The 20,785-nt window shown below is 58.5% G+C and overlaps 4 protein-coding genes across 4 annotated transcripts; 3 read left to right on the top strand and 1 right to left on the bottom strand.

Moving 5' to 3' along the window:
- The first annotated feature begins 645 nt into the window (after positions 1-645).
- Positions 646-10,369, top strand: BJ171DRAFT_490151 (peptidase family C50-domain-containing protein). The gene is made up of 26 exons (XM_053109586.1): positions 646-1,487; positions 1,615-1,935; positions 2,043-2,169; positions 2,366-2,500; positions 2,633-2,769; positions 2,879-3,020; positions 3,096-3,385; positions 3,465-3,842; positions 3,916-4,410; positions 4,573-4,744; positions 4,866-4,928; positions 5,056-5,163; positions 5,278-5,464; positions 5,594-5,720; positions 5,828-6,199; positions 6,325-6,500; positions 6,600-6,688; positions 6,769-6,840; positions 6,923-7,011; positions 7,104-7,197; positions 7,315-7,572; positions 7,675-8,567; positions 8,676-9,046; positions 9,158-9,241; positions 9,419-9,583; positions 9,703-10,369. The coding sequence occupies exons 1-26, from the start codon at positions 744-746 to the stop codon at positions 10,028-10,030; spliced, it is 6,417 nt and encodes a 2,138-aa protein (XP_052970156.1). The 5' UTR covers positions 646-743; the 3' UTR covers positions 10,031-10,369.
- A 1,254-nt stretch (positions 10,370-11,623) lies between these two features.
- Positions 11,624-15,411, top strand: BJ171DRAFT_233952 (uncharacterized protein). Its single transcript, XM_053106556.1, has 6 exons — positions 11,624-12,720; positions 12,971-13,047; positions 13,229-14,216; positions 14,451-14,511; positions 14,618-14,796; positions 15,021-15,411. The coding sequence occupies exons 1-6, from the start codon at positions 11,730-11,732 to the stop codon at positions 15,140-15,142; spliced, it is 2,418 nt and encodes an 805-aa protein (XP_052970155.1). The 5' UTR covers positions 11,624-11,729; the 3' UTR covers positions 15,143-15,411.
- A 400-nt stretch (positions 15,412-15,811) lies between these two features.
- Positions 15,812-17,464, top strand: BJ171DRAFT_565246 (HbrB-like-domain-containing protein). Its single transcript, XM_053113337.1, has 3 exons — positions 15,812-16,245; positions 16,536-16,837; positions 17,080-17,464. Exons 1-3 carry the CDS (start codon positions 15,833-15,835, stop codon positions 17,259-17,261), a joined length of 897 nt encoding a protein of 298 aa, XP_052970154.1. The 5' UTR covers positions 15,812-15,832; the 3' UTR covers positions 17,262-17,464.
- On the bottom strand, positions 17,465-20,713 carry BJ171DRAFT_490146 (amino acid permease/ SLC12A domain-containing protein). Its single transcript, XM_053109585.1, has 6 exons — positions 20,280-20,713; positions 19,853-20,088; positions 19,446-19,662; positions 18,837-19,034; positions 18,225-18,642; positions 17,465-18,080 (listed from the first exon to the last, which is right to left on the bottom strand). Exons 1-6 carry the CDS (start codon positions 20,383-20,385, stop codon positions 17,702-17,704), a joined length of 1,554 nt encoding a protein of 517 aa, XP_052970153.1. The 5' UTR covers positions 20,386-20,713; the 3' UTR covers positions 17,465-17,701.
- Between the last annotated feature and the right edge of the window lie 72 nt (positions 20,714-20,785).

The following is a 20,785-nucleotide window of genomic DNA, read 5'->3' as shown; positions in this document are numbered from 1 at the left end:
GCAGCGAGCGCGCATTGGGATGTGACATGATATAGTCTACATCGTCCATGAAGCTGCCCCAGTTGTGGGCACCACCGCAGCCGGACTTTTTGGGCAGACCCCGTGGATCCGTGCGGCTGTTGCGTCTGTGGGTTGGCGAGCGAGAAGCGGGTGTGAGAGGCGTGGCCAGAATGGTGGTTTCATGGACGAATGCCGGTATATCTCCAATGAGGAGACTTGCTTGAGAAGCAGCCGGTACTTACGCAAGGTGATGGTCGTGCTCCTGGCTGTCGGCGGCGCTATCGTACTTTTCGTGCAGCATTGTCGGGAGACTGAGGAAGGGACTGTAGCCTGGACTGGTGAGGACAGAGATGATAGGATCTTGGAGGGAAGTTGGAAGGAGTACTTGCTGGGAACGGAGGGTGGTGTGAGATGGTGGGGATTTTATATGAGCCGACCCGCGACGTGGCGACAATGACTGTTTGCGCGTGGCGGCGAGTCACCGGCGGACACGATGGCCGATGCTGAGTCAGGGGCTGCCCTGCTGCGCTCGCGCGGCTTCTGGAAGGCAGCCGGATCGAGTGCGCCGGGTGGATCGATCCGGCGTTGTGCTGCGCAACGCATGGCTTGCTCTGGCCCACCATCCTCGCTCGCTCCCTGGCAGCCATCTGGTCCTGAGCGTCCCTCCTCACCCGCTCGCCATCCCGTCTGTCTGCTGGCCTGTTCCACCGCCCAGGGCACACCCGACCGCCGCTAGAGCCCGTATGTCCAAGACAAGCGCCCACAGACTCGACCCGGTTGCCGAGGATCTGCTCCGGGAGCTTGCCCTGCCAGATCAGCTCGGCATCGCCCTGACCACCCGGATCTGGCACTACTTGCTGCCGCTGCTCTTGCAGAGGGATGCTGCACCGCAATCCGAGCCCACGCCGCCGTCATTGCTGCAGGTGCCTGCCTCTAAGCGCAGTCGCATTGCCAGCGGCAAGGCCGTCGCCGTGTCCAAGCCGGCGCCGACTCTGAAGCAGCAGCGGCAGCCGAAAAAGTCGGCAACCAGCTCCGTTGCCTTGTCAGAGGATCTCAAGGTGTCCAGAGCCAAGATGGGTCTGTTTGCAATGAATGTCCTCAACCAAAATGCTCGAACACTCGCAGATCTTTCAAAGTCCGTCCAGCCACCGAAACCAGCTGGAGATCTGGGCAAGACATCGTCATCTTCCACAGCCAACACTGCAAAGGCCATCGCCTCCGGGACACATGCGCGCACATTGGCAGCAAATCGAAAGCCAGGCACTTCGGCCAAGCTACTGTCGGTACCAAGTCTGGAATCAGAACGAGACTCGGCCATCTTTGGCAGCTTCAAGCAGGAGGGGCATCCGCAGAGGGACTGTCTCGGCGAGACGACGCTGCTTGCGATTCAAGTGCTCATGCTGACCGAGCCCTCGCTGTCGCTTGCCCGAGCCGATCTTCTCAAAGCCTTTGTTAGCGTCGCACTCAAATTCGTGGACCTGAACATGGTAGATGACTCTGCATCTTGTTTGTGGCTGACCAGCTGTCCTTGCACCTGGATTTGGTCTGCGCTGCGTTGCTGCGTCGCCCGCTCGGCCTCAGTACCGTTTCTAAAGCCAGTCTATCGTTCTCCAGACAGAGCCTGCCCTAAGAATATTTGTGCATGTGAAACCAATGCTCCGCGCTCTGCTTGAGACTGGCGGCAGTGCATCGCCAGAGCTCGAGCCACCTGGGACTGTCGCGGCCCAGGGACCCATGGACATCGACACACCCCTAGTCACTCCCAAAGATGTCTCTGCGCTCCTCCAACCAGACTCGGAGGCCGAGTGGTCTCGGCTACTGGACTTTTGTTGCACCGCAGGCGATAATTGCGGCGATGCGAGCATCCTCAATCTGGTATCCAACTTTCAGCATGGTGCTGCCAAGATACTGCTCAGCACATTGAGACGTCCTAGAGTAAGCCTCGAGCAAATCTTGCAGTCCCAGCGACCATGCCGCACAAACTACCCGTCATGCGTCCAGCCCTGCTCGTTGCTGTGGCTAATACCCCGTTGTTCATCCAGATGGATCTGCTCAACATGGCATCATGTGTTGCAGTGTGTGACGCCATGCTAAGGATCGATCTACCGGCCGGACAGAGGATATGCGACGGGCTATATCGGCTGCTCTTCAATTCGTCTCTCAAAATTGGTACGCATCCATCATCGTGCGCTGACTCATGCCGTCTGGCGGCTTGCGCATCCATCCTGCCTGCCAATGCATTCGCGGCGACACCAGCCCAGACACATATGCCGAAGAGTATCCAGGCGCCCCTCATGCGCTAATTGGCTGTACAATCGCACATCGATAATTCTGTCGTATGACTCACTCTCGTCTGCGACTATAGATCAAGGATACGTGGGTGTGCTGCAGCTGCGTGCGATAGCACTTCAGCTCTATGTCCGAACAAAGGACCCGTGTCCGCTGCGATTCCACGACAACGTATTCAAATTTGGAGCCAACTTTGAGCGCGCTGCCACTTGTAAGCATTGCGAAACAATTTGATGCAGCTTTGGTCGCAATCGGTCGCAATCGGTCGCAATCGGTCGCAATCGGTCGCAGTCGGTCGCGCCCTGGAATCTGAGCCCAGTTTCACTACTTCCGTCTCTCACAGCAAACCCACAAGACACTTTGAGAAGGATCACGGATTTTTATCGTCAAATTAGCGATATGGATCTCCCAAACGATACCGACACGTCGCGACAGTCCTCGCTGCTGTGGCGAGAGCATTATATATACGTCGTCAAAAAGGTTTGTCCTCTCGCCATGAGTCGGTGGCCTCCCACGCAAGGTGGTCGCAGTGCTGATAGGCGATTCCAGCTTCCAACTTCCAACTTCCAACTTCCACCAAACGGCGCAGCTGTCCGATGTGTCGACGACTCAAGCCGCACTCGAGCAATACTTGCACTTTGCTGAGCTCTGGACCGCGGAGGCTGCAAGGATCGTGCTCTCGCTCTCCAGCCTCATTGAGCTAGCTGTGATCGAGATTCGAGATGCTGCAGGTGCGTTCACCAGCCGTGTGTTCAGTAAATTTACATCATGCCACAAACTCACACCGGTGTCAACACCTCCGCAAGATCCCAAGCGCTCGCTGAATTTGAACTCGATCCCAAATGTCGAAAGAGCCGTCCGCGCAGCCCAAGAGGCGGCCAATGAGCCCCTGCAAAACTTGGCGCGTGGTCCGCTCGATGCCTCCAAGGTGCTGATGCGATCAGCCGATGCGCTTCGCAGACTACTGGCTGATCTTTTGAAGTCGTGGCCGGATGGAAGCTTGCCTCAGGACTATCGGAGTGTGCTGCTACAGCCAAGTGTCGCCATCTTTGACGACTTTGCGACGATATGCGACCGCTGGATCGAGATAAGCCAGGTAGGCAGTGACCTGTGTCCTTGGCTGGATAAGTATATCATCGCTCATTCTCTCTGATATGCATCTGGCCGATCCAAAGTCGGGATGTCGCACTCTCTTGCTTAGTAAGGTCGCACCAAGCATAGCGGAAGGCTACATCTCGATCGCCAGTCTCTCAGCACCGACAGGCGAGGAGACCGAACGCTTCCTGACAAAGGCTGAGCAGTGGTGCAGAAAATACGGACTCGTGAGTAGCACTATGACTGTCTCGGCCGCATATTACAACCTCGGCGGCAAACTCTACAACTCTGGAGAATTCGACTGCGCAGCGAGATATTTCCAGCAGTCCTGCAGTTTGGTCGAGCACGTCCTTCGTCAGACCGACGCCGAGGCGCCGACACACGCTGAAATGCTGTCGACACTGCTACGGCGGCGCGACGCTTTGGTGTCCTGTTACCTGGCGGTATCCGATCATGCGGTAAGTGTCTGGCAGGAACCAGTATGCTGCGATATCTCCAAGCACAACACTCACACACGCTCTGGTGCAACAGCAAGCGCAAGGACTCATCGCCAGCATTCTCGAGAGCACCGGCCCCTCGGTGTATGAGCGCCTCCTTGCCACAACTTTGAGTGGGGCTCTGAGGATACCGGAAACCGCGTTTATCGTCAAGCTCGTCGAGAAGCACACCAAGTCGGTTTTGATCCAGGCCAAGGCTGCTGCGTCATCGGATGTCATCGAGGACCCGGATTTGCTCCATCAGAAATTGACACAGCTCCGCGAGCGCTACCGAGTTGCAGTTGCCGAGCTGGAGTTGCAGTTCCTTCCAAAGCCCCAGCGGCGACCCGAGAGCGGTACCAGCTTGCGATCATTGCAGTGCCGTGATGCAGTCGTATCGTGGCTCTTGAGCCAATACACTGCGCCGTCGGTCCAGCGAGCGGCATGCTTGATCGAAAGCGCCAAGATCATTCGTCTCGCGGGCGAGGCGGATTCAGTCTCTGTCGCCTTGCAGACATGCGAATCAGCCATCGACTTGCTCAAGAGTAATGTAAGCCGCCGTTCCATCTGAGCTCGATTGAGTCCTACAAGGACGACTGAATGATACAGCACACCAGGCTTTGCACACATCCCAAACGGGAACGCGGTAGTCGCGATTGATGGACCGCCGACGCTCAACGATATGCCGCTGACTCGCCGGCCTCTTTCATAGTTACCGGTTGAAGCCACATCATCGAGTCGAAGCCATTCTGATGTCCTAGCGTGCGCCTATGTCTTCAAAGGCGTCCTACTCTTCGAAAGCGCATCCTACCAACCCAAGCCATTCAAGCAAGCCCTGAAAATATGGCAGCAGCTTCTCCAGCCCATTCCTGCACGCTACTGTGGTGGGTGACGGCTGCCCAATTACCGGCTGGATCACAATCGGCGGCGCTGGGCGAGCGGCAAACAGTGCGATACTGATTCTGTCGATTGGAACGATCGCTCCTGGAATGGTTTTTGTTTCAGAGCAAGCGTGCACAGCAATCGGGCAGTCCTTCCGGGATATCGAGGCATCTTATGCACACCTCCGTAAGCGCCTGCTCCAGCTGTCGTCAAAGCGAGTGTCGGCGAAACACATGGCGATGATCGCAGTGAAGGCGACCTGCCCTTCATGCTCGTGTCTTCACTCAAATGTCTTCCACTCCCTCTTGGCTAGATATGCTGTCCGAGTATTTTGATATCCTCAAACAGCCTCTGAGCAGAATCCTCTCACTGCGTCTGGCGCTCAAGCTCAACAATCTGCGCGCGTCCCCATCCGCCAACGGTAAGCGACCCTCGATGCAACTCTGTGTATCCAGCCAAAGCAAGCGCTCCTGAGCGATACGACTCACCTTCTCGGCTGCATATCGATCTGCATGCTTGCTGGGCCTTACTGCAGAGGCCGCCCAGTGTCTCGTCAATATCGGATACAGCTATCTGGAGCTGGGTTACACGGGCCGGGCCGGTGCAGCTTTTGCAGATGCCAAGGAACTTGTCGATGCAGGAACTGTCGCCGAGGCTGTTGTCGTTTACTGGAAGCTGTGCTACTGCTTCTACCTTGTGTGCATCGGCAATGCAGAGAAAAGGTCAGGCTTGGCGGGCGATCTGCCAGATCCGAGATTGCGGCTGCGGCTGGGACAGACAGCCGGAACAGACGGCCGGGGCAGACAACTGCCTGATGACAGCGCGACTGATTTATCATTTGCATTCCACAGTCGCGCTGTTTTTGACACGATTGAGTCTCAGCATGTCTCCTTCATCAACGAGCCCGGCAACAAGATCCACCGGCTGAACATCATATCGTTTGCGTATTTCGTTCGGGGACATTTGGCCTTTGCAGAGGTATTTGCAGCGCTCGCAGTGGACACAACAATATCATGACTGTGTGTCGAAACCTGCGTCAGAGTGCTGGCCAATCGGGGCTTCTTACGCTGCATTCCTGCATCCAGGGCAAAATCAACGATGCGCTCTACGATGGGACCAACTACCTCTGGGCGCTCAGCAGCCTCTACGGCACACATGAGCTCAGCAACGTCAGCATTTTCAAGGAGGCTCTTTCTAAGAGCGACCTGCGGAACGGCAAAAATGCTGCGCAACAGCTCATGGAGTCATACTCATGGCTGGGACGGCTGCATGTTCTCCGCGGCTCCGTTGCGGAAGCCGAATACTACTACAAGCGCGGACTGGAGCTGGCCGAGAAGATCCAATCCAGGGCCTTTGTCGTCGAGTTTCTGGGCGGGCTTGCCGAGCTGGACTGCAAGAGAGAGCGCTTTGACGAGAGCCGGGAGCTCATTGCCCAAACGGACAAGGTCCAGCAGGAGGTTTGTTTGCGACAGGATCCGGGGACAGACATACTTGAGACTTGGCTTTGCGGTGCTGCCATGCAAGCCACTGACAACCTCCGTCACATTGCGCATGGGACTTCCCGATCGAATCGACGGTCCAGCTTGCGGCCGATGTCCCGATCAAGGATGGAGTTCTCACCAAGATACGCGAGGGCGATCTCCTCTTGAGAACAGGCCAGTATACTGGGGCCTTGAAGCTCCTGAGAACGAGCCGGAACCAACTGCAAGACTCGATGGCGCCGGCCATGATATCTGGACTGGAGAACAAGCTGTTTGAGTGAGTCTGGTGTCATGGGCAGCCCCGCTGCGTAGGTGCTTCTGCCGGCCGAGTCGCAGGCCGCATACTCACGGACGCTTTGCGCTCTGGCCTTTGTAGAGTGCCTGAAACCCCGCGCGAAAAGGCGATGGCCAAGGCGATTTCCAAGTCGGCCGATGACATGCTCATCGACGACGAGCCATCGAAAGGTCTGTGCTGGCTGGATCGCCGATTCAATGACTTCTGTCGCTGAAAGGCTGCTTGGCTGACTCGTTCGTCTACCAAACAGAGCTCGACAGCCAGCTCATCAACGAGTGCCGCCTGCTTCTGGATCTCAAGTCGTCGCTGATATCCAAGATTGGTGAGTCGTTTGCCAGACGAGTCAGAGTTGGCCGGGATACGATACTAATCCCCCCCCTTTGTGCTTGGCCGGCGCCGCACAGGACATGCTTTGGGTCGACTGGGCAAGATAGGGGAGGGAGAGAAAGTGCTGATTGAAAGTGACGACGTCGATCTCTCTGGATTCGAGCAGGTGGAGTAGTTTGGTCATGTTGTCGCCATGTCGTGCTGCTCGCATCGCCACCACAGTGCACTGATGACTTTTTCTGGCCGTGTGCTGTACAGGCCGAGTTCTACGCGACTCTCGGTATGCTGCAAGTGGGCAAGCTCATGAAATATCTCAGCGGAACGCCACTGTTGGACATGTTCTCAGATAGTGGTATGTACGCATCAGCACGGGTCGCTGATGCTAGTAGACAGTGTCCTGCTTCCTCAGCCATCCAGATGTCCTTGTGCCAATCTTGATGGCGGTATGTGTGATCGCATCTGTATCCAGTTCTGGCACTGCCATGGGGCGTGCCCAAGGCCAATGGACGCGAGATGAGCCTCTCCAAGTCGATTCGGAAGAGCATCATCCAAACGGACGAGCTCCTGCAGGACTCTTTTGTATCGGCGTACACCTACGGCTCTGCACAGATGCTCCTGGACACCTGTCATTACCGAGTGCTCCTCAACCTGGCCAAAGCCCATCTCACCCCCGGCGACAACTCCATGACCCCAAGCCAGCTTGCGCTGCACTCTGCATTCTGTCTCGGTGAGTTCGGGGGACTTGTAGCGACTCTGATGCACTACCACGATCACAGTAGCTATCCAGAGACGGCGCCAAACTCAACTGTGTGGTCATGTCGTCTCACAGAATTTGGCAAGGGCCTGACGCACCGCCGTGAAATGGAAACTGTGCTTCGAGAGAAAATGGATAGCACAGGCACCAGGGCAGGCTCTTCTCAGACGATTCTGTGGCCGAGCGCTCAGCCCCAGGCGCGAGGAGATGCCGAAGGTGCAGACCAAGAAGACGACCGAGTACGAGAACTGTACAACCTCTATCGCTCTGAAGCCAGCGCCGGCACACTTGAGTTTCAGAGCGACATTGTGGAGCGTCTGCCTGATGAATGGGTGGTCGTCTCGCTGTCAGTAGACCAGGAGCGGCATGATTTGTATCTCTCGCGCATCGAGAGCAACGAGGCACCGGTGGTCTTGCGACTTCCGATGCAGCGGAAAGCTTTCCGCGAAGGCGAAGAGGCTGGCTTGGTCCTGGCCGACGTTGTGGCCGAGCTCGAGCACATCCTGAAGCAGAGTCGCGAGACCACGGAAGGACCGATTGCCGCGAAGGCAAAGTCGAGCGAAATCACCCACGAAGAGAAGCGCAAGTGGTGGGAAGACCGAAAGGCCCTCGACACGCAGCTTCGGGAGCTCCTGGCGCGACTGGAGAATGAATGGCTTTGCGGATTCCGCGGGCTGCTCGGAGCAGAGCTTGGAGAAGGCATCAGCAGTGGCCTCGTGGAAGGCTTCAAAGACGAGCTGACCAACTGCGTCGCACGATGGATCTCTGGCAAACGGAGCAGACCGAACACACGGGACCAGGCCAAGGACGGCATCGAGCTTGACGGCCGCTTTTGCCAGGTCATCCTTGGCTTGGGCTTGGGCGACGAGCCTGCTGCCGCCGATCTCGAAGACATCATCTATTATCTGATGGACATGTGCCAGTATGGGGGCATCGATGTTGATTACGACGAGCTGGAGATCGAAACGGTAAGAGGTGTGGTCCTTGAGATTGCGATCCATCGAGGAGTTGCGCCTGGGCCGTGTTGTTCCTCTGGCATCGGCGTCGTGAGCTGAACTGCCTGTCTGTTTCCACAGATGATTGACGAGCTTCGGAGTCTCCTTGAGCGGACACTGTCAGCCACGTCACTGCCATCTGGATCAAAGCCCAAACACATTCTTTTGATTTTGGACAAGCATCTGCAATCGCTTCCGTGGGAGAGCCTGCCTTCCCTCAGACGCCACCCGGTCTCGCGACTGCCATCGATCGCCTTTCTGCGGGATCGGCTGCACTCCTCTGGGGTGGCGGCACGCGAATCTGACGCAGCAGCAGCAACGTCACCATCCAAAATACCCAGCCCCATCCAGCCAAGCACATGGACCATTGACTCTGACGAGAGCTTCTTTGTCCTGAATCCAGGCCAAGACCTCAAGAAGACGGAGGACATGTTCAACGACTTTGCACAAAGGTAAAGACGACAAGCATCCCAGCAGCATACACACTGTTTGCCCAGCAGCCTGGCGCGCAGTAGGACTGTTGCGGTCAACTAAGTGAACTAATGACTCTGATGCCACTGCAGCCGCGCGACCTGGAGGTCGGTGATTGGTAGGGCGCCAACCGAGAAGGAGTTTGCCGAGGCCCTCGAGCAGTCAGAGTTGTTTGTGTGAGTATGCCGGTGGGCCCGTACGTCCCCAGCAGTGACCATCCAGCAAATGTTTGTCGACCGACGTTCACATTGTGCAGCCCGAGTCCGCAGCACGCCTGCACACTGCTCGGTGTCGCTAAAGTCGCCGTGCCGTGGCTCTTCTCGTCGCTGAACATGGCGGCTCTTCTTCTGCAGATACATTGGACACGGCAGCGGCGAGCAGTACGTTCCCAGCCGATCAGTGCGCAAGCTGAAAAAGTGCTGCACTACGCTGCTGATAGGATGCAGCAGTGGACGCCTCAGCACTTGTGGTGAATTCGACCCCTCCGGAGCGGCGGTTTCCTATCTCATGGCTGGTTGGTAAGTCGGGACCTTGTGCACGGTGGCCTGCCGCCGCACCGAAGCAGCATGGTGTGAGAGCGGTGCAGCATGGTTCCCGAGAAGCGATCCGCACCGTGCTCACCAAATCGTGGCTGCAGCCCCGCGCTGGCAGCGAATCTGTGGGACGTTACCGACGGCGATATCGACCGGTTTACGGCCTCGCTCCTGAAGCGATGGGGCCTGGCACGGAAGGACGCCGAGGCAGCACAAGAGGATACGATGTCGCTCCCGCAAGCGATGCAGCGAGCGCGTGAGGACTGCCAACTCCCGTATCTCACCGGAGCCGCCCCCGTGGTCTATGGTGTGCCGGTGTCGATCATGCGCGTCCCTCAGGATAAACTCGGCGAAATCAAGAGCAGAGACCGAAGCGACAAGCCAAAGCCGATGCGCAAGGAGGCCGCCAGGACCCGCCGGCAGAAGAAATGAAGCCAAGCTGGCCGGGAGTCTTGCGACGCTGGGGGCCAGCCTCCTGCTGCTCGAATACATGTGGATTGTCGACCGGAACAGATGCCTGGCTGGTAGCTGGATCCGCTCTGCCGGATGGCATCAGGAGATGAAATCACTGACGGGGCAATCGGCTGCGGATGGAGGAACCTTGCAGCAACCCAGCCGATCTCGATGCAGGCCATGGTTGGCGAGCATGGAACTGCGAGTCGCGCAGCATCCGAGGGCTGGATGGTGGAGTTGACGACATCGGCATCAAGCCACAGATGCGATTCATAACGAAACCCTATCGCCGACAGCAAGGAGCGAGTGAGTTCATCGGCTGGAGGGAGATACAGGAGGGGTATGGGGTGGGCATGACGGACCGTGGCGGGTCTGGTGCATGAACCTTGCCGGCTGAAACATGGCGCTGGCGGCCATGGACAGTGAGACATGGGCCTGGCGGCTGCCAATCGACACCGTGGGATCATGGATGAACGGAAGGCGGCCCGCTGCCGACACAAGGCCGGGCATGGGCCGGCAACAGCAAGCCAAGGCGAATGCAGGACGAATGCAGGACGAATGCAGGACGAGCGCAGGATGAGCGCAGCGATGCATCCAGGCAGGATCGGCAGCGGCAAGATCCGAAACCGCGGCAGCCTCATGGCACCGCACACCGGCGCACACCGGTGCGGGAGCGGCCATCATCCGGCGCTTGCTGCTGGACACATGTCGTGGTCTGCGCCGATGTCGTTTTTGGCCCGAGCGGGCGGCTTGGCCCTGTGCCTTGTCGAGGGCATCTCGGTGCCTCTCGCTGGCCTCTCGCTGGCCTCTCGGTGTCACTGTCGCTGTGGCTGGCAAGCACGCGGCGCTCCTCGCCGGCGCCTCGGCGTGTTTCGGAACTCGGCATTCCAGTCGATACCCGCCGAACGATAGCAACCAGCAAGTCGTTAATCGCCAATTAACACCGTCATCGGCGATGGCGACGACGGCCGCAGCTGCAGAGGCCTCCCCAGAGTCCAGCAGTCGCAGCGGACAGCCAAGCCAGCCAGCAAGCAAGCCTCTCGGCCCACCCCAGCCCGCGAGACCACCGCTGGCTTCGCTGCGTTTCCCAGCAAGCCTCTTTTTCAGAGCCCGGCCAACAAAGACGCAAAAAAAACCAAATCAACGCCTGGATCTGGACTTGGATCAGCGCCCTTTTGCTCGCTCCGATCGCCGCGCGGCCTGCATTCTCCGTCTTGGCCTTCGTCTTGGCCTCCGTCTCGGCCTTCGCCTCGATCCGCATCCTGTCTGCGTCTGCGGCGCTGCCCCCCCCGTCCCGACCGGCACTCTTTCCCCGTCTGCCCTGTCCTGGCAGCACCACCGAGGCGTGTCCTCAGCCCTGCCAATCTCCTGCTGCCTCGCTTGCCCCATCGTCGGCCGCTCTGCGGCTCTCCGCACACAGGCCTTGCCATTCCCTTGGCGATTCCTTCGACGATTCCTTTGGTGACTCCTTCGCCGACTCATCCAACAGCTCGTCAGCGACTCATTCAACAGCCCGTCAACGACCCGTCAGCGACTCTTCAACAGCCACCACGCCACTGTCGGCCGCTCTTCTCGGCTTCAATCCCCCATCTGCCCGATCAACCTTTGTCGGTTCTCTGAACGATCCGGCTTATCGAGTATCTCCTTGCTGGAGCCCGTCTTACCACGCCCCCAACCGATGGATCCCGGCGCCGATCCTTCCCGCACCAAGGACTCAGCCGCAGACGATCAGTCGGCCGTGCCTGGCCAGGTGTCGCTGATGCAATCGGCTGCTGCCCACATCCACTCGAGCCCATACGCCCCCCCGCCAGACACCGGCCTGTCCAGCCCGTCGCTCTTCCATCCAATGCCGGCATATCCCTCGCCGTACGTGCATCCGGTCGATCCCATGTATCCGTCGCAGTATATCCCGCCGTACTACTCGCCCTATCCGATCCACCCATATCAGCCTCCGCAACCCTCGATGCCTCCGATCCAGCCCATCCACACCATGTTCGTGCCGCCACCAGTCCCTCATCTCCAGCCTGTCGTCAGCACGGTCGAGATGGCTCTTCCGCTGGCCTCGGGACCTGTCGCCTCCATCCCAGCCCCGCCTCCATCCAGCCAAGAGCACTCCTCCGCCGCCCGAGGTCGGACAGCCTCATCGGCCCACGATCCCATGGACGACGACGCCAGCCACCACGACGAGGATGACGAGATTCGTATGCTTCGAGAGACTCAGCGCAGGGAAATGCTCGAGCTGCAAGCCCGGCAGGAGGAAAACCTGCGACAGCTGCAGCTCAAGCGCTCCAAATCCGATCGCAAGCCCAGGTCGGCTTCGTCCGACGACCGATCGCTGAAACGGCTGTCGCTGCTGGAGATGGCTTCCCAGCAGCCGGTGTATCCCCAGACCGGCTCCCGTCACAACACACCGCCGGCTCCCTCGCTGCCGTCGTCACAGCAACCGCAGCAGCAGTCTCTCTTGCCGGCAAGCTCAGTATCCCAGGCGCTCGCCCATGCCCAGGCTCAGCTGGCCACCCAGCCGCATCTGGTTGCCTCGCTCCAGGCCGCCACTGACATCCATGTGGACACCTCCATGGCCGATGTCCTCTTCCAGAGCACAGCCCACAACCCGTCGTCCGATATCCAGCCATGCATGCCATACGATGCCGAACGCCTCGAGAAGAAAGGTAGGCGCTGGCGCAGATTGTCTGTACGAGTAAATCGACATGGAGTGACCGAGGATGCTGCCGGGCTGCAGAGGGGATTGGAATTGCCTTCCCAAGCACCTTGCAACTTGCACCTTGCACCTTGCACCTTGCACCTTGCACCTTGCACCTTGCACCATAAACCCGCTCGTGTGCTCGGCAGGGCTGTCTCGGTTGTCTCTCTCTCTCCCGCCCCCTCCAACGAATGCCGCTGACATCTCCCGTTGTGCAGAGTACGACTCGGCTATGAACGCCTTTCTATCGCCCTACATGATGCCTGGAGCCGGCAACTATCCTGAAGAAGAAGATGTGAGTTTGATTCCATGCAACGAGCTCCTCTGTGCTGCGCGGACCTTCTCGCTGGTGTCGTCGAGGGACACCGGTCACCGCATCTGCCTGTTCGCTGCTTCCGCTTCGATGATGCCCTGGCACTGGATCTTTCATGGGCAGTGCCCCCGACCAAATCGCCTGACATACCTCTCGTCTCCAGTACTTTTCACTTGTCTCCCCTGCCATCAATGCCATCAACATGACTCCTGGCATGACGCCGAGTCTAGACTTTCAGCGAATCAACCTACAAGGCGTCGACGCCTTCTCGCCCCTTGGTTCACCCGCGCTGCCTGTGCGACTCCCGAATGGCGAGATCATCAATCCCCACCAGCAGACAGCGATGCATGCTGAGATCGTCGGAGCGCTTTCGAATGCTCTCGCGGCCAGCGCCGGGATGCCGTCGCCCCTGATGCCCGGCTCCTCACCACAGCTCCCACAGCATCGCCGGTCTAACCTTTCGAACGTTGTTTCGGTCGACCCGAGCAGCTCCTCGGCTGGACCCGCTCCGGTGGGCTCGCCTTCGGCCTTGGCTCGTGCCCGGCGCGTTCACTCGGCCCTGGCCTCCTCGGCCCCGTATTCGTTGTCCAAGAAGCGTAGCGAGCGTAACCTGCGGCGCGTGCCACCCCCGTCCGCATCGACTGCATCAACCTCGAAAGGCGAAGCGTCTACCAGTCGGAGCAGCAGCAGCGATGCCAGTGGACACATGATCTACAAGGACGACGGCATGCCGCTGCCGCAGGCCAAGTCGCCGGAAGCACTCACTGGATTTGGCACCAACCCGTCCTCTCCGACAGGCCCTATGGGGGCGCTTGACGACGAAACAGGATCCGACGACTCACCCGGCGGCACCTTTTCGGCCCCTCCGTTCAAGAAGCCATCGGGGCGCAGTCACCTGGACAGCGGCATTGCCGAGACGAGCGACAGCGATTTTAAGCGGCCGCACCGGCCCGGCGCCCGGACTTGGAGTATGGACAAGCCCCATGACTCGGGCTCGTCCTCGTCGTGCACCGGCGGCAGCCTGAGCGATGTCAATATGGACTCACCTCGAGCTGCCCCTGATACCCTGCTCGGCTCACTGAACTCGGTCCCGAAGCTCCCCATTGCGCCCGTGACGCCCTCGCAGATCATGAACTCGCTTGAGCAGAAAGGTATGAGGGTATCCAACATGCCGAAGTGCATCGACGCACTCTCTGGTCGCGGATTGTCCCTGTAGCCGGTGTTGATGTGGTGGCATACGCGGATGCTCGCGCCACGGGAAGCGCTGTGCACGCACGATCATGATCACGATCATGACCATGGCCATGACCGTCGCCACAATTGTCACCGCGACAATGACTGTGACTGAACTGACCCGGGCGCTCTTTGCGGGCTGATTGTGCCAGATTCCAAATCCAAATCTGCAAAGAAATCATCGCAGGAAGACGTCTCTGATGCCAATGCAAGGTATGCTCGCGAGGCCGTGAGAGCTATGCATCACTCGACTGCTCTCCTGGGCTTGCCTGGATTCGCACGGCCATCTTCGCTAACGGCTCGCGTTCCATCGATCCAGAATGCTGCAAATGCAAGGCGCATCAGACCTCGGTCAAGGAATCGAGGTGCGCAAGAACAACCACAAGCAGGCCGAGCAGCGGCGGCGCGACTCGCTCAAGCAATGCTTTGAGGAGCTTGGACAGGTCCTACCCTCCCTCACCGAGAAAAATCCGAGCAAGGTTCATCTGCTCAAGAAATGTAAGGATCCAAACCGCAACCCCACAGCGGACGGTCGCATCAGCCGCATCGCCACCATGCCCGTTGACATAACGCGTGCGACTCGAGTGCGAGCCCACAGCAGCAGAGCTTCCTTGCGAGCTTGTGTAATCTGTCTGTTACAGACAAGACAACAGCTGGTGCAGCTCAGAACCGGCTGCCGCAGACAACTAACGGAGCGCTTCCTTTCTTTTTGCGCCATCCAGCATTTGAGTTCATCATGCATCTGAAAACCAAGGAGGGTGAGGCCGACGAACAGATTGAGAGGCTCCAGAAGGATATCGAGCAGGCCAGGCGCTCAAAGTCACAGAATCACCAAATGGGATGATGAGCTGCGGCCGATGTAGGGGCCAGCGGCTCGCTCCGGATTCGAGCGTCGAGCGTCTCTCGATCGCTGCGGCACACCGGCCGGCCCCAACGCACCACCAGACTCGTTGCGACGTCGCCCAGCCGCTTCTCTCCACCCCTTGTCAAATCACCACTGCCCGTCGATTCCAGTCGGGCTGTCACGTCCGAGGGTTTACGAAATGGACCAGCCTCTATGTACAGTTTGTTCCAGAAAATATATAACGGGACAGTGTCCCTTTTTCTCTGGCATCAGCGACTCATCGGCAGTCGGCCGCTGTGGACCTTGCAGCCGTGCGATCGTTTCCGGTGGGGCTCGTTGGTTTCGGGAGCATCGTCTTCAACACCTCGGGTCGATCTCCTGTGGCGACGATCGACTGACATTGATGTTGCGGTGTGGGGGTGTGGTGCATGCCCTCAACCGCCTGGTCATGGTGGTGATGAGCGGGTGTGGATTCAGGACCCAGAGGAAAGCGACAGCCCTGGCTCAAACCAAGGACAGCAACCCAATCCAACCCATGAGAATGCTCCGCGCCCCTTGTGCTGTTGTCGATCGATTCTGGTGCCCGGCACATCTCTGGGCAGCTTCGTCGATCTCCTGCCCCCCATCATCCCGCTCCATCTCGGCCGCCACAGCCCATTAGACACCACCACCACCACCACCACCACCACCATGGCGACCTCTCCCAATATCACAAAGTCCAACTCGGGCCTCATCGGCACGAGCAGCGCCGGCTCGGGCTATCCACTCCCGCCTCTGACCCCCGGCCTCACGAGTCCTCATGCCAACAACCTCAGCGGCAGTCTCTTCTCGATCCCTTCGACAACGGCCTCCCGCACGGGCGCCTCGGGGTATATGGTCCCCGCCGGATCCAGCTCCAACATCATGGCCTCGGCCCCGGCGCCGGCCGAGCTGCTTTACGAAATGGGCGTCGGGGGACCCAACCCCAACCCGATGCTGCCGGTGGGTGCGATGCTCCCGGAGCGGTCCAGGAGCTACTGGCAACACTTTTGTCTGCGAGTGATGCCGCTCTTTGATGGAGAAGAACTCAAGGTCCCGGTCGAGGAATTGAACGAGCTGCTCAGGTAAGCCCTTGGCCGACGACCAGAGCGACCATCCTGAACGATGAGCGTTGGAGAGGAGAGAGGTCGCCGTCTCTATTGCCGCCTCTATCGCCGTATTAGTTGCTGTCGCCGTCGTTGTCGCTGGTGTTGGTGCTGGTGTTGGTGCTGGTGTTGGTGCTGGTGCTGGTTCTATTCGGGAATAGCGTTCTGCTCGAGGAGGGAGTAGGGGGGCTGTGGATGCCCAGGCACACGACGAATATCGGCAATTCAACGACCACCGTGCGCCTCGCTCATCGATCTGCTACTTCCAGCGGGCACCTGGCCGAAACCTCGATCGAGAGTGTCCTGGACGACATTCGCGAGCTTCTCGCCCAGGGAATGTCCAAGCTGGTCGACGAGTTCGAAACGACTGCCAAGGAGGACAACCAGCTGTTCATGCGCATGGTCGAGATATGGTCCTTCTTCTTCTTCAACATCCTGCCGTATCTCCAAGGCGCCTTGCTGCCGATCCGTCGCTTTGAGGGCATCCCAAACGAAAAGAAGGCCATCCGAGAGATGATTCTCTATGCCTTTCGGGATTTTGTGGTGATTCCGATGCGGACGCCTCTGGAAGGTAATACCCCGACGAGGAGGGCCTTGAAAATGGAGGGCAGAGAGTGCCGATGGCCAAATGGCGAATGGTCGAATGGTCGAATGGTCGATGGCGACTGCATGTGCATCAAAAGTGCTATCTTCGTGATACTTCTGTGCAAACGCAACCCGTCGAGGACCGGCGCTAGTTGTTCGACCATCATGTCTGAGCCTCTCTCTCTCTCTCTCCCGCACTGGTGTATCCCTTCCTCCGTAATCCCGCAGAGTCTTTCGGCGTCCTGTCCCAAGAGATTGCCGATGGCACTGCGCGACGCCTTCAAACAGCACTCAAGCTGCTGCAGATGCTCAACATCCTCGATACCCTCCCTCCTCGGAACGACGACATGGACGGCGTCCTGTCGGGGGTGTGTGTGACGCTGAGGACGCTTGTCTCCAAGGCAATGTGAGTCCGTGCTCTGGCCTGTGCTGGCGCATTCGTCCTTGAGGGTGGTGGTGAGGCAACGAGCATCCCGGAGTACTGTTGCGGCAAGCATCGAGTAGCTGCGATGCCATTGGATGCAATGCCATGTAATGGATGCAATGGAATGAAGATGCACGTACTTCTGCAGTTCCGGGTATGCGCCCGTCCCTTCCCCAACACATTCCCTCTATGATGCTCTTCACTGGGAGAGTACCTTATATTCGCCGACTGTGTCAAAGAGACATTGGTGTGAATGTGGCGCTTTATTGCACTTGATGGCTTTGGCTTTGGTTTGACTTGGTCACTTCCACTGGATTCATCGGCGCAACTTGGGAGTCAGTGACGGCATTGAATGAACCAGAGAACCAAATGGACAGGTTGACAAATGCCATCGTGCCTTCGATCCGCACCGACGCCCGCGGATAGCTATATGATCTCGTTGCTGCGGGCACTGCTGTCCAAGCTGCTCTTGATCCAGGGAGCGACCCTGGGCCGGCCGGTGTCCAAGTCGACCTCCTCAAGCGCCACGAGCTTGGTGCCTTTGGTGAGCTTGTAGCCCAGATAGGCCAGCGTGAAGGGCAAGATGCCGCAGTAGGCAGAGAACAGATCGCTCCCGTGGGAGCCCGGGGTGGCCAGGGTCGAGTAGCCCTGTAGAATCACAAGCAAGATACAGCCGCCGATGGTGATGCAGTGTGGAAGCGGAAAGAAGGGCGCACGATGGTCCAGCTTCTCCTGCTTGCGGGCTTGGGCGGCATGCGCGAGACGAAAGCGGAGCGAGGAGATTCCAATCGACATCCAGGAAAGACTGACGGGAGACAGCGAGGCAAGATGCACAAATGAGATGGAAATGCGGATGAGGCGATGCGAAGGAAGTGGTGTCGCTCCCCCTCCTCAAACAAGACGAACAGCGGCGGCAGCAAATACGACGAGCAGACGCCGGGCCACTTACAGTCCAACGACACCGCTAAAGTTCAGTAGCCAAACAAATGCACTGGCGCTTCCCGAAGCCACAACGGCGATCATGGCAGTGCCTCCGATCAAGCCCGAGGCCAAGACGGCCAGAATAGGCACACCCTGACCGTTAACCCGACTAAAGAGCGCTGGCGCCTTGCCCTCGATGGCGAGTGTGCGCAAGGTCCTCGAGCACGAGTACAGATCCGAGTTGCAGGCCGAAAGCACGGCAGTCAGCACCACGGCGTTGACCAAGTGCGAGCCCAGGTTGGACCCAGCCCGCGACAGGATCAAGGTGAAGGGCGAGTACTTTGGATCCTCGCCGCTCTGGCTGCCGAGCTCGGCGTCATTGAAGGGGATGTTGATGCCGATCATGAAGATCACGGAGATGTACAGGAGAAGGATGCGCCACGGCACTGTATCCGGAGCCGTCGCAGTTATCCACAGGTCAAATGTTTTGGCAATGGTGGCCGGACCGGCGTTCCATCGACATTGGAAACAGCCACAGGTCAGAAACAGAGGCGTCGAGTCAGAAGCAGAATCCCCCCCCCGAGCGACGGGTGCTGCAATATGAGCGGATCACACACCCGGGACAATCGTGCACACTCACCGCTCCGGATGGCCTTGGGAATCGACTTGCTCGGATTCTCGGCCTCTCCGGCTACGATTCCAAGTAGCTCGGTGCCCTGGAAAGAGAAAGCCGCGGCGATCATGACATGGAAGAACGCCGGGGCGTCGCCATTGAAGGCACCGGGACTCTGCCAGTAGCGAAATCCAATGTACTGGCGCGAGCTGCCCAAAAATCCCACTGGCAGGACAAACCGGGGCCGTTGGTGCCGGGGTCGAGTGGTAGCAGTGGTCCAAGAGAGGCGGTTGAGAGCAATCAAGAATAATCGCAGGAGGCAGAGCGTTCCGGATGATGCGGCGATGTTGGAGTCGCGGGCCCCACGGAGGATCGGTTATATTGCCAGATACATCAGGGCAGAGATATGCACAGGCCAACAGCGAGCACAAAGTGTTAGAGGAATGGGCGTGCATCGGTGCAGACCAATGACATCGTACCCGCACTTGGGTCGTCGATGTTGTCGCCGCTGGCGAGTGCTGGTGCCCGTGGGAAATGAGCAGATGCTGACCCGAGCAGCCCATCGGCAATCCCTTTCGCCATATCCTCAAGTCGCTTCGGACTGTGGTGGCTGTTTCCCCACCAAGCACGACTTACCATTGAACAGGATCGACACAAATATGAACATCACGCACATGACGATCTTGATCATGGCAAGCCAGAACTCGATCTCGCCATAATAGCGCACGTTGAGGCAGTTGAGTCCGATGATGCCGACAAAGAGCAGGATCGGCATCAACAGGGTGGGCAGGCTCGGGCTCCAGAACGAGATGACGATCCCGGCCGCCGCCATTTCAACGCCGATTGTCACGATCTGTTTCGAGGATGTCCAAGGCGGTATCGAAGGGACAAGGTCGAGTCAGACCAGGCAGCATGTCAAGCACAGAGAATCCGACAAGTCAAGAGTTGTAGAGGCGGACAAGACATCCTTGGGCACATGGAGGGGGGGGGAGCACAGCGAGACACTTCAAACAATGGGGGCGTGCGTATGCATGTCCATTTACCCATGAAAGCCAGTAGTTCCAGCCGAGTGCAAAAGCCAGGGCCGGATCCACAAAGCGGCCGGCAAAGTGGCTGAGACCGCCGCTGATGGGAATGTAGGTCGACATTTCTCCCAGGCATGAGGTGGTGCAATACACCAGCAATCCCACCAGTAGATAGGCAGCGAGTGCCCCGAGCGGGCCGGCCGAGGCGATGTTGCCTCCGGAAGCGAGAAACAAGCCTGTCCCAACCGTGCCGCCTGGTGGAAGATGTATCGCATAGCAGAGCCCGAGTGCCCGAGGGCAGGGGAGCGGAACAAAGATAGGCGCTGAGGGTCAGCCAAGTTGCCGATGGCGATGCCGATAGCACAGATTGCAGGATATCGATATGGGGGCTTGCCGCTGGAACAAGCCTGTGTTCGAAAGGGAACTGACAGGAACGCCCATAGACCTATGACAATCATTTGGAGATGGTGCGACTTGAGATCTCGGCGGAGAGTGGCGTCGGCGTCCCCGACGATGGTGTCGGTATCAGTGTCAGCGTCGGTCTCTGCCATGTCCAAGAAGATGGAGGGTCACAATGGATGAGCAAGCGATGTGTATATCGCGAAAGGTAGCTCCAAGATCAAGCGGGGATGTCTCGATGGTCTGAAGGACACACAGCGAGAGATTGAAGGATGAGCTGTTGGGCAGCAGTGTCAAGAGACAGGGAGTGCGAGGCAGGTCTGCCAAGCTAAGGATGGAAGGCGAGTCTCCGGAATCAGGACCTGTTCCCAATCATGAACCGCACTCGAACAATGCCTCGGATCCAGAAATCGGCGGTGGACAAACAATGTTGCTGATGAGCGCCATAGCGTATTGTCTCTCCTCTCCAAGCCTGCTTGGCCGGGAGGGACGAAGCAAGCGACAGCGGCGAAAGCTCGAGGCCACAAGTAGAGGAACTAGGTGAGCGCATAG

The sequence above is a fragment of the Polychytrium aggregatum genome, assembly GCF_025602895.1.
Source record: "Polychytrium aggregatum strain JEL109 chromosome Unknown BJ171scaffold_5, whole genome shotgun sequence".
NCBI classification, from domain to species: domain Eukaryota; kingdom Fungi; phylum Chytridiomycota; class Chytridiomycetes; order Polychytriales; genus Polychytrium; species Polychytrium aggregatum.
This window is presented reverse-complemented; position numbering and strand designations above follow the sequence as displayed.

Bases quoted from the DNA above. Each gene is read 5' to 3' on its own strand.
- BJ171DRAFT_490151 (XM_053109586.1), top strand. From the start codon at position 744: ATGTCCAAGACAAGCGCCCACAGACTCGACCCGGTTGCCGAGGATCTG. The intron at 2,170-2,365 runs GTACGCATCCAT...CTGCGACTATAG, and splicing joins CAATTCGTCTCTCAAAATTG to ATCAAGGATACGTGGGTGTG. The intron at 9,047-9,157 runs GTAAAGACGACA...ATGCCACTGCAG, and splicing joins TTCAACGACTTTGCACAAAG to CCGCGCGACCTGGAGGTCGG.
- BJ171DRAFT_233952 (XM_053106556.1), top strand. From the start codon at position 11,730: ATGGATCCCGGCGCCGATCCTTCCCGCACCAAGGACTCAGCCGCAGAC. The intron at 12,721-12,970 runs GTAGGCGCTGGC...CCCGTTGTGCAG, and splicing joins CGAACGCCTCGAGAAGAAAG to AGTACGACTCGGCTATGAAC. The intron at 14,512-14,617 runs GTATGCTCGCGA...CCATCGATCCAG, and splicing joins GTCTCTGATGCCAATGCAAG to AATGCTGCAAATGCAAGGCG.
- BJ171DRAFT_565246 (XM_053113337.1), top strand. From the start codon at position 15,833: ATGGCGACCTCTCCCAATATCACAAAGTCCAACTCGGGCCTCATCGGC. The intron at 16,246-16,535 runs GTAAGCCCTTGG...TGCTACTTCCAG, and splicing joins GAATTGAACGAGCTGCTCAG to CGGGCACCTGGCCGAAACCT. The intron at 16,838-17,079 runs GTAATACCCCGA...GTAATCCCGCAG, and splicing joins GATGCGGACGCCTCTGGAAG to AGTCTTTCGGCGTCCTGTCC.
- BJ171DRAFT_490146 (XM_053109585.1), bottom strand. From the start codon at position 20,385: ATGGCAGAGACCGACGCTGACACTGATACCGACACCATCGTCGGGGAC. The intron at 20,089-20,279 runs GTCTATGGGCGT...ATCTTCCACCAG, and splicing joins TCTCCAAATGATTGTCATAG to GCGGCACGGTTGGGACAGGC. The intron at 19,035-19,445 runs GTAAGTCGTGCT...TTGTCCTGCCAG, and splicing joins TGTGTCGATCCTGTTCAATG to TGGGATTTTTGGGCAGCTCG.